The sequence below is a fragment of the Cephus cinctus genome, unplaced genomic scaffold (genome assembly GCF_000341935.2).
Source record: "Cephus cinctus unplaced genomic scaffold, Ccin1 Ccin1_scaffold0680, whole genome shotgun sequence".
Classification (NCBI taxonomy): Eukaryota; Metazoa; Arthropoda; class Insecta; order Hymenoptera; family Cephidae; genus Cephus; species Cephus cinctus.
Window position 1 is genome coordinate 124,516 of NW_014333305.1, and position 12,107 is coordinate 136,622.

Below are 12,107 nucleotides of genomic sequence, written 5' to 3' on the forward strand. Positions count from 1 at the left end.
GAGGGAACAGAGTGAAACGAGAAGAAAGAAATGAAGTTAGAAATAAAGAAGTGAAGAAGTAGAAAAGTAAGGAATAGAGATATAAAAGTGAAGAAGAAATGAGAAAATAGATAAATGAGAGAGCGAAGAATGAAAGAATAAAGAAATAAGGAATTAAAGAAATGGATATGAGGGGTATTTCCAGGAGACCGGTTCGAGGAAGAATGAGCGCTCCGAGTCCGGGCACTGCCTCAAGCGCTCCCCTCACCATCTGCCTGTTCCCACTTGCCGAGTACTGCGCGACGAATTTGCGCGCACACAATTTTGGGCAATTTCCAATTTCTAAGTGTTAATATTTTACTTTATTGATTTAATTAATTATTTCAATGTTCCAAACACCTAATTTATTGATACTTCAATTTGAACGTAATTTATTTTCGACCCATTAGATTTTGATTTAGCCTCAATTTTATACTTTGAATAAATTTTGAAAGTAAATCAAGATCCAACAATATTTAGTAAAAATTGAGGTGCTACACGTGTGTCAGGTTGGCACTACACTTTCTTAAAAATGTCTTAAAAATGTTTCAACAATAGGCTTTTTCAATAGTTCTTGAGAAGTTCTATACTGTCGATCAATGACACAAAGCGTCTACAGAAATTCACTTTTTGTTATTAGCTGAGAGTTGCGTTTGAATGTGCATTTGACGAGCGTAACTGGGCTCTTACTAGGTTTGCTGGATCAATGCTAAAATGTCGAACTTTGAGATTAATTGAAATCGACACCATTAGGATTGATCTATCAAAAAATTTAATAATAAAAGATTAGTCTATGAAATAGTGTATTACTCTGATGTCGTTTCACGACAGACCAGTTTTATGTTTGAAAATATTAGGAACCCCGTTTAGGCACCCACAAAAAAACGTCTCTTCTCATTCAGAATACCTTAACACCAATTGTTAGTTTATGTATATTCTAATTAAAATTTTCAAATAATTAATTCACTGCAAAATTTTAGATTTATTCTTAGTTACATTTCATAATATTAACAGTGCATCATTTTAAGATCAAACATATGCAAACGTTACTCTAAAATATTGTACACCCAGAATCACACTTTTTCTGTAAAAGTCTAATGCTTTATTCGAAATTATAAATACGACAGATGCTGCTGATACAGACGTGTCTGATAACGGGGCATTATATTATACGTATTCGCTATGTGCTTCCGCACACAGATCACATCAGAACAAATAATACACGCTTAGATATTGGATCCGTGTACATATGTACATAGCCAATAAATGGATACATGGATATGCATACAAAATTTCAAACAAAACATTGATCCGATTGAATTACAATTTATATACAAAATTAAACATTAAACAAGCAGACTATCGCTTTCGGGTTTATTATAAAACCCATGAAAATTGTAAAGATCACGATTTCAATTGTCAGTGTCAATTTAATAATTTAAAAAAATATCAATTATCAGAATATTATGTGCCTGGTATAAGGTAGACTTACATACAGTAAAATCTCTCTATTAGTCCGTGGCCATCAACCACTTCATAGAACGTACTTCAGAAACATAATAAAAAAAGGAACCCCATTAAATAAACGTTTTACTGAGAATTCCTAATTATTCATTAGGATTCATAGCATTTATAACTAAATACCACTTGGTAACGATTAATATAAACACCCCTGTTTTTTCGAATTTTTAGTAGAAAGTGGGCAGCACCCTTAAAGTAAACGGGAGGCTGATCTTGGACTAAAGCACAGAGTGAACGGTTAGAGCAGAGGCAAATAGAGAGGTTTTACTACACATCCATTTTTTTGCGATATTTGTTTAATTAAAATTTTTAGTCTGGTAATAGCAAGAATATTATTATATAGTAATATTTTACCATAGCATATACTGTATAGTACAAAGTCCGATATAAATTTTTTTCAAAACTTGCCGACTACTACCTTCGACCGCTTCTTCAGCTTAATTATCAAACATTGAAAAACATACGAACTTTCTATTATTTACATACAGGTTCGTTAACCCTGCTGAATAATTGGTAGTTTGTTGAATTTTTGCAGTTAGGGGAAAAGTGGTAGTAGGCGACACTTCGAAGAAATTTATGTCCGATTCTTTACGTTTAGAAAACGCTATACACGTATACATCTGGTGGATTTACTAGGACTATTCTAAGACTGAAGATAACTGGACCCATACGATCACAATTGTGAGTCATATTCCTAATCACTCCCACTGCTACAGTAAACATTTTGACTCGGAACATTATGTACACAATAATCCTATTTTTCACAAGATTTAAAAGAATGTTTAAAGAAGCTTCTACCGATGGCACTAAGAGCTTCTCTTTGCTGGCGTTCCTCTGCAACAACGTTCGTGAACAGAAATTCGATCAGCAACGAATGATCTTCCACAACGTTTACAAGGAATAAGCTGGCTCAAATGGACTTGCCGGTTAGCTTCCGCCATCGCTGCTCGATGGGATGCTGCAATATCTTTACCAGAATTACCTGAAAATTAGAAATACAATTATGAATAGACTTCTCTTAATTATTGATATGATCGCGAAGCCAATGCACGTTTTGTAAACTTATGATTTTTAAAGACAAGATGGCTCTGGACCACTGGAAATATTTTAATAATTAAACTTGATATTACGTAAGTTTCTAATGCTGCATTTATAGGCACGTGATAATTACACTATTAATAAATCTCTACAGTCAATCCACGAGTAACGTATCGGATAGTAAGAAACTCAGACAGATATCTCTTAGAAAGTTTACCGATGACAATTGTATGTGCTTATTTAAAATGCTCTGAAAGAACATTGAACGTTATATTTTGTGACACGTCTAAATTAAGATTAATTCTTTGTGCGATATTTGAAATTTAGAAAAAAAACTATATTGAAAGATTTTTTTTCGTTATGACGAATGCAAAAGATGCGACTAATCGAATCGTATGGGAAAGATACATAATTACAGGGTTATTTTAATAGGAAAAAAAATTTCTTAATATAACAGACCAATTGACATTAACATTTAGCTATTGTTATTTGGGAATTGATTTACTCACCAATGATACTAATGTCTGGCTTCTGTGGTACGTTTCTTCGATAATTTGGCGGTAACTTTTCATTTTCCTGGTGCCACTTTTTCAAGCATTGTGGCTCGTGGATGACGATGCTTCTTGTTCCAAAATCCCGTCCACATAAATAACACGTGATGGTTCTTTTTTGTGGTATTTGCTAGAAATTATAGATCATTGATGTTTAACATTCAATTTGCTGGGTCGTGAATTTATAATCATGAGTTTTTTTTTTAATAAATCAATCAAGTCAATTAATTATGTACGTGTATTGTAATTAAGTACCGAAGGTGTCAGAATATTTTCTGCAGCAACTGACATCGTTTCGTCGGGAGTTGACGAGAATGTATCACCCATCGAGCGAGACGACTTTGCACATGTAAGTTTATGTGCCTTTAGGTCCTTACTTAGAAAACGGTGGCCACACGATTGACAGAGTACCATCAAACTTCTATTATTGGTACTGCTGGATATGGCTTTTTCCATTATCTCGATATTGTCCATTTTGACATTTGTGGACGGCTGCAAAAGAATAAAATTTCATATAGATAAAAAATAAATAATACTCAAAACTGAACAAAAAAAATGGTAAGAGACATACGAGGCTGATAGTTTAGTTAAGATTAAAAGCTGAAAAAAAACTGTCAGTCAGAAATAATAATTCTGATTCGAAATTGAGATTTCAAAGAAATTAAAAGTCAGTAGTGAAAATCAATTAGAATTTGCAGTTATATTATTAAATTCTAGGAAACGTCAAAGTTTTCATATAATCTAATAAACGTAAATTCATATTTTATTTTATTCTAATTTATTATCAATACTTCACGCGCTAGGAAAGGTCTTCCCATTCACCCCACAGCATTTTAACTCAAAATCGTGACATGCATTGTTAAAATACTGACTTTCTAACGCAGTAATGACTGCCGTACCACATACATATATATTACCCTTATATTCACGGAGTTAAAAATTGCTCCCGCAGGTGAATCTTTGCCACATTTCATTTCAAGACCTTGCCTTTAACTGTGGCAAAATATCGATCCTGTAAATTAACCGACGCGCAGTCTTTGGTTAACCTTTGACATATAGTCGGCGTCTATATACATCGGTCGATTTCTCTCATCGACCACCCGACCTCACGACTTAGAGCAACGATATTGCTAACAGTATTTTTTACAAAAATTGTACTTTTGTTTGTGAAAAGTGTATTACAGGTTAAAGAAAATTATAATATGCATTTTTGTGCCCAAATTTTAGACTTTGTTTATCGAGTAATTTAAAGAAAAAGAATTATTTAAAAATTCAGATAGAAGCTTTAAGATCGTAACTTTCGAATGATACAAATTTTAGCTTATATTTTTTTTATTTATTCGTCACAAACATTTGTGCAATCAAAGTCGAGTCTCTGGTCGTCCAGATAAATGTTGAATAGATAATTTTAACTATGTATTCTAGGATTTTTTCAAGTGTGCAGAAGTGAGGTTGGTCGCTGGGGAAATAAAAAGATACAATTTTTCAAAAATTAAACCTGTTCCAGATTTAAGGATGATTCTGTTTCAGGCCTCATATGTGTGCGTGCTTACGCATTGAACTTGATTTCTGCAATCTTTACTACAGATATGTTACATAATATTTATCTTTTACCTTAGGCAAGGCTTTGCAGCATCTTTCATGAACAGGCAGACGGTCAGGCAGAAACGTTCTTCCACATTTTGGACACGGTACGAGTTGAGCCTATTAAGAAAAGAAAATACGCTGCTTTTCATATTTGTACCAAATCTTAGATAATAAAAAAAGACTTATAGAAGAAAAGCTGTAGATTTTCTCATTCAACAATTTGAAATTTGACGTTCAAAGTTTTTAATTAATAATAATCGGAATCAATATGGTGGTTTGAAATGATTAATCTATCATGGTAAAATCCACAGTACAAAAATCGCAAGGACGTTCCTTGAACGTCCTATGGACATGCAAACGTCTTTTGAACGTCCCGCGAAAACTGTTGTGCTTTCCAAGGCCTTGGCGAAGAAAAAAATATTTTCATTTTCTTTTTTTCAGCAAGTACTATTTCATATATGCATACAACATACTTGACTATGTTTCCAAGCAGCTGCATTCCATTCAGAATCACGTGGTGACACATTTGGTCTTTGTGGTTTCGGACGTCTCTGCATTGATGGTAACGCATTGTTCTCTCGTTCCCATTTCTAAAATCAAATATAGAAATCAATAAAAAAAAAACATTCGAGTATCAAAATTACACCACATGTTTAACCGGCATATGGTAGATCGATTTTATTCATCATTTGAAAAACATTGAGTAGGGGTGCTCGCAGATACCCCACTAGACCTACTTAGCGCAATTATAATTGAAATTCATTTTTAATTAAAAATTGCTTAATATCCAATCACCATTACTTTACATGTCCCCATGTGTGTATAATTTATGCTATAAACTCCGTCAAGACGAAGGTGATCTTCTAGCTCGGTCTTATACACTTTAATGAGACTGCACATTAAACTCAAAGTGAAGTAACAATGACCTACAGTTCTCGAATCTTCCAGAAATAAAATATCGGTGAGTTAACCACGGTCTTATAACCCTCATTAAGAGTCACGATATTTTTTTGAATTCGATTAGTATAACCTAATTGTATATTAAAAATATTTCATTACTTTTATTAATTTTATCAGCCTTAGTTGATTCGCGCCGATAATATGTACAGAATGACTTGTATAATGATATTTATAAAGAACTGAAGACATAGTTCACGAGTTTGATGTTTTTTTTTTTCACATATGGGGCACAACGAAGTTCCTAGGAACGCACTACTATAGATATTTCACTGCGTAGATTATTTTTGCAAAATATATATTTGAATGGTTTTGTACTAAATATATATATTTTTCTATCTTAGGTTATACTTTTACGTTGTTGTATGGAAAACCACGTGCGATTTACTAAGTATTAACCGACTGTAGGAGCTATAAATATAATCAACATCCACATAGAACTCACCTCCATGCATTTAGGCTCGTGGATGGGAAAGCTGGCAGTACCAAATTCACGACTGCAAATATAACAAGTGACGGTCCTCGGTCTTCTTTTGGAGGCGGACATTTGAATTGAGTTTTGCTCTTCTGCCACAGACACAATATCACCTGAAGCAGTTGAAACTCCAATACTCGTTGACTGCTGATTCTGTACGCGGCTTGCGATACTTTTATTTCGCTCGCTTCGAAAATTTAACGGCACAGGTTTCTGAATCGTTTTGGGTATTGCAGTTCTAGATCTCGAATGTGAAAGGTTATCCCGTATTTTTGTCACAGTTCCTTTTGGGTGGCTATGAAAGCGCTCTGGCAAATCAGCTCGACCACAAGTCTTGCAAGGTTCTAGAATCCCTTTGGAGGGTCCTGCAAATATATCAACGTCCGAACCAATCAAGGTGGGTTTCCAGACGTTTTTCTTCCTCGCAACTGACAGAGAAGATATTTTTCCGAGCACGGCTCCGTTCTTGTTATTATTGCTGTCGAGATGCTGTTCCTCCCGTAGAAATCGCTTTGTAACTTTTCTTCCCACATATAGTGACTCCTGTTTATTCGCGTTACCGCTGTCGACTGGCGGAGTTGAAATTTTAACATGGGACAATTCCGAATCCGTAAGTGCCTCGAAGCTCTGACGTTTTTCTCGTACCAATGAGGAAACGTTAGAATTCGAGTTTTTTGTCACACCCACGGATTCTTGTCCAAGAGGCACACTCTGTCTACGGACTCCAGTCAACTTCCCACACAATGGACTTGCGCTTCGTCGGATTCGCGTTTTGTTGTTTGATAACAGTTCTTTGCTTAACATCGACATATCGAGCTTATCAACTAAATTTGGATTAAGGACACTGGGCTTCTCGAGATTCGCTGTTTTCGGTCTTCTCAATGTCTTTTCCACGGGGCGGCTCTTCTTAATTTTCGGAGGCCACGTATCAGTTTTATTCGAAGATTTCAATTTTCTTTCTTGATTCTGGTGCTTTCTCTCTGTTTAACATAAAGTTATATATATAAAACATACATTGTTAATTTTGTTGCATTATACACGGATATGCTTATGGTACCGTGATATTATTTTTATTTAATATTTAATCAACTTTATTGAATCCATTTAATAAGAAATAATATTACTAGTAATAAAAGAGTAAAATATAGTTGTAGAAAATCGTTGAGAGGAATGATAAAATGAACTGATGTTAGATTTATAGTAGATGAATAAAAAAACTTCTTAAAACAATTATTTTTTAGCGTGTCGTTATTATTTCTTATATTTTTAATTGCTTCCTTGTAGATTCCCATTACCAAGACGTGGATATTTCTTTAAATGTTTAGATTTTACATTAAAATCTTATCTTTTGCCGTTATTCATGATGATATACCTATACTCTAACGTCTCCTCGTATTTTAAACGATGATATAATGAAACCTGTCATTGCCATATTCATTACATGTATCTTGCCAATGATGTCACTATTATTTCTTTCCATAATCTCGCGGTGACGTCACCAGGTAAATGTATGCAAAATATATACATATCTGTAAATTAGTAATACAGTTAAGCGTTCGTTATAAAGAATGATTATTGCCTAGTATTTTCATTTTATACTGAGTAATAGACAATTGCACTTATGATATGAAAATATTGCACTGAGAAACTATTTTTTTTTAATGCTGACCAACGTTCATTAACCTGATTAATAACTATATTACGTTTTATTTGCTGTTCAACAAACGCATGAGAGCGGGCTATTTAAGGGTACCTACTGTTACATAGAACCGTAAGTATAATTATAATTATATCTTTATATGGATGTATGATCTGGCTAAGAACAGATAGAACTCTGACTACCTTCACAGTACTACATAAACAAAGTTATTCCGTATTGTTATAGTAATATAGCACTATGTACAGGGGAAAAAATTATAAATAATCTTTTTCCCCTGGTACCTCAAAATGGCGTTTGAACTATTAATTTGTGCAGTTTCTATTGAATGCAGATAAAACCTGGTTGAGTTGCCACACTGCTGTCCATCGCGATTGGAAGCGCATTCTTAATCACTGTTTGCTCTCTACCTTTTTAGCCTTGGCTACTCGTGGCTCTCCTGTCCGCTTATTAGCCTGTCTGCATTTGACGTATTTTTATGTAACACGTGTAATCCATGGAACCTCAAGAGAAGTCTTGGTTTTCCTTTAAATAAAACTTATAATAATAGATAAGAAATCTTTAAATTGGATTGTCGCTTGCACTTCCTTTAAGCCAAATGACCTTATGGCATATATTCGTATCTTCTTATCGAAGTTTTACGCTATTTTAGAGGTTTAGTGAAATTAAGGAACTTATTTGAAATAGTAGGCTATATAAATTAAATGTCAACACTTATTTAGTTGTATCGTTATTATATATAATTATAAAAATCAATCATTACTATTGTTTATTCATTGTAAGTATATGTTATTGATTAGCAAATAGAAGAATAAAGTCCACAAGTACGAATGAAAGAGATATAGCTTACCATTGAAACGGACATTAACACTTTCCAGGTTTGATAAATCGTCTCTGATGATAAGAAATGTTTTTTCGGAAACAAATTCCGAAGAACCCATCTTCCACTTCATATTGTGTGAATTGTGGATTGAGCTGCCACTGATAACTTTTCAGCAATTCCGTAAACTACTAAAACGATTCAACACATATTCTTCTAAACTTTTTTCATTTATTGACGTAGTTGCCACGTTTCCATAGGTCCATAGACATTTAAGAATATTATTGGAATATAAAGATTTTAGTGTTGTAGAACCTCTAAAACATTTTAGGCACATCTGTCACATAAGTTCTAAAATATTGCACCTAAACTAGTCTGAAAAATGTTTAGACACTTCCATGGAAAGAAAATGAGATCTTATATTATGTCCAGCCAGGCCTGATTAGATCTATTTAGAGCTAATATCCTATTCCGACAGGTCTGTTGAAATTTGAACAAATCGGATCTAGTCGGGCTTGAAAATTTGTTCGTATTTGACGGCAGATCGACTCAAGTCTCATTAGATCTGATTAGGAAAAAATTCATATATAACCAGATAAAATTAGATCTGGGCAGATCTAATTTTTTTCCCGGGCTTCTAGCACTAAAAAATATAACATGCACGCACTGAGCCATGAAGTCGGAATTAAGGAATTCTTACAGATCGTTAGTCCTTTGTTTTCGGTAAATTCATCGGAATTTTTGAATTTGACAAGAAAATTAGTTTGGCGTTTACGTTAAGGGGACCGTCAAATCAAATGGTTGACATCCATGTTTAATTACTCAAATTTCGTGTGAATTCAATACAGGCTACTTAGTGAAAGATATTTTGGAATGTTTTACAAATTTCTTTAAAAATTAATTTTTATCACAGCAGTTACGAAACTTATATATATATTTAAACTCAATTTGGGTATCACAGTTTCAATGTTTTTCCAAATATCATGATAAAGCTAGTCTAGTGTCTGATGTCGTCACTGCGCATGCGCGGATACGTATAGAATTACAGAACGGTTGCCCTGTCGGAAATTTTGTCACAAGACTTAGGTTAGGGTTGGGTATGAATTAGATGACGCACGCGTAAGGGATGTACGTGACTGAACGCCCCAATATGTGTTAAATTGATACGTACCGTATCTCGGACAAAATTTGTTATAATCTACATATCTAATTTTGTTAAACAACTAAATTCCGACATTGAAACAAAATTAGAAATCAGTCCATGTATGCCAGCCAAACACCAAAACAAATGAACATCTAAAAAAATGAATGTAAGTAATAAATAATAAAGAATTTTTCTGCGCAATTTAACATTAAAAATAGTTAAAAATTGAATTTAAATAACTCCTGTACACTGGAGTGACGATTTGGGAAAGTCTCGGCTGAGAAATATTGCAACTAACAATCTTTTAATCCACGTCGAGTTAATCACGCACTTCCAAAAATGAATAACTGAAACCTATTTTTGAAAATTGGCCTGTATTCCGTTCTATTTATGCTAATTGTGAGATCCGTAATTGTATTAGTTTTTAATAAAAATTCGAAAATACCTAACACTGTAATTGCACTGATGGTAAAAAATCCAATTCAAATGTGTCGTTGTCAACATGTCACGTTGGCACCATATGAAAAAAGTAACTAGGTCTTACGATTTATCAATTCTTGCGATCGAACATACTAATAAAATTGAATACACGTAAAACATAATACGTGAGAGAATTTTTGTTCGCTATGTATAAATTCTCACACTAAAATAGTATTCTTCATGCAATCCTTAGCAATCTTTAAAATAAACAATCAATTATTCAGAAATCTAGATTCAATCAATACGGTAAACTCTGACGCATTATTTATCATTATTTCATGGACTTTAGTTGATTCTACCATAGAAATCAGATGAACGGACTAGCTTGACTTTACATAATCGTCCTGAATAACGATTGGCCTTTATATTAATTATTATCACTCTCGACACATCTATGTTTGTTTATTATGTTGGCACCTGTTCTTAAAACAAGCACGTTTGAAAAAGTGTCTTCTTTTCCTTAATCAATTTTCTGACACTTACATTGGAACGTTACCATTGAATATTCCTTCTACCCCTACTGTGCTTCACATGAAAATGAGTAAAAAGCATAAAATAAATGATGTTATTAATGACCCGAAACACGAGCAGAATAAAATATTTTTTTTGAATAGCACAATTTACTCTTTCATTACTTTCCGCGTCACTCCGCAGCTATATCGACCTTGACTTCTTATGACAATTTCAATATAAATGTCATGCTTAGTTATTAAACTTTAACAGTCATTTACCTTAATATAGATGTAAAGAAGAGTTACATATATCTATCTGCAGTTTATACCAAGAAAAATTTTATTTTTATTCCTTTTGCAATAAAACGCGTTGATTTTATTACTTGAAGGTTGATGTTCAACTGATGCATATTCATGTACCTATACAACACGATATCCAAAAGTCGTTTCTGAGGCGTCTAATGACACAGAAGTTGTTCTTAAGACATCTTAAAGATGACTTTTGGACATGTGTGTTATTTGGGTATATGAGTTATGTTAGCTTTGCAAATTTCCAGCATCAAGTAGTAAATGATAAAAAAATAAAAATCAAAGAATAAAAACTTAAAAAATTTTATTTGACATAATTATACTTTTTGAATATGAGAGCGAATATCGCAACACGAATAAAAATTGTATTCAACGATTTGATTTAATTGCAGAACCTTCCCTAACTTTTAATGTCCATTTTATATTTAATATATTTCACACTTTCCGTCAACGTATTAAGAACTGTTGAAACTCGTTAATTAATGCTGTTTATTTTTTTCCATTTAATGTGTATGCGTACACTGGTTTTTAATAAAATTGAATACATTAATGAATATTTATACGAATTTCAATACGATAGTAAAACGAATTTATTTTCGACTCTTCGCTCGTAGCTAACAGGAAATACTGAGTTTACTTTTACCTTGCCATTGGAATAGTTCGACCAGCACCCTATTTGTACGTCTAGAAATGTAGGTGGTGGAGGAAATCGATCCAACAGCGACCATTAACAACCACCTGTCTACTGTATGTTCTTGACCATATGCGTGTACCAAATGCGTCACAACCTTAATAAGTGGTATATACGTAGTGAGCTTTTATGTAAATACATATTTAAAAAGTGAAAACGAATATTTTGATACCATATAATACCTTATTTCTAAACTAATAATAATCGATATTAATAGGGTGTCAAGGTAAATCTAATATATCTGGAAAGGTAACAAAAGCAAAATATTTCTAAACTAAAAAGCGTATGTTGGACGCGGCAGTAATAATAAATTATCAAAAATTTTATATAATACAATTTTTATTTTAACGCTTTAAATTGCTGGACAAGGGAATGGCTATGATTTATGAAAAATTTGTCATAAGAAT

The 12,107-nt window shown here is 33.2% G+C and overlaps 1 protein-coding gene across 9 annotated transcripts; it reads right to left on the minus strand.

Moving 5' to 3' along the window:
• Positions 1–976: 976 nt before the first annotated feature.
• On the minus strand, positions 977–12,017 carry LOC107269633 (zinc finger protein 474). 9 transcript variants are annotated; one of them, XM_025086929.1, is made up of 9 exons: positions 10,980–11,646; positions 9,796–9,920; positions 8,655–8,815; positions 6,118–7,127; positions 5,189–5,305; positions 4,743–4,832; positions 3,384–3,620; positions 3,087–3,258; positions 977–2,521 (listed from the first exon to the last, which is right to left on the minus strand). In XM_025086929.1, exons 3-9 carry the CDS (start codon positions 8,755–8,757, stop codon positions 2,346–2,348), a joined length of 1,905 nt encoding a protein of 634 aa, XP_024942697.1. In that variant the 5' UTR covers positions 8,758–8,815; positions 9,796–9,920; positions 10,980–11,646; the 3' UTR covers positions 977–2,345. The 9 variants fall into 9 exon arrangements, with proteins under 9 accessions (XP_024942697.1, XP_024942694.1, XP_024942698.1 ...); XM_025086926.1 differs by having other exon boundaries at positions 8,655–8,941; XM_025086930.1 differs by lacking the exon at positions 9,796–9,920.
• Positions 12,018–12,107: the final 90 nt, after the last annotated feature.

Bases quoted from the DNA above. Each gene is read 5' to 3' on its own strand.
- LOC107269633 (XM_025086930.1), bottom strand. From the start codon at position 8,757: ATGAAGTGGAAGATGGGTTCTTCGGAATTTGTTTCCGAAAAAACATTT. The intron at 4,833-5,188 runs GTATGTTGTATG...TTTTCTTAATAG, and splicing joins CTGCTTGGAAACATAGTCAA to GCTCAACTCGTACCGTGTCC. The intron at 3,259-3,383 runs GTACTTAATTAC...TATAATTTCTAG, and splicing joins AAAATATTCTGACACCTTCG to CAAATACCACAAAAAAGAAC.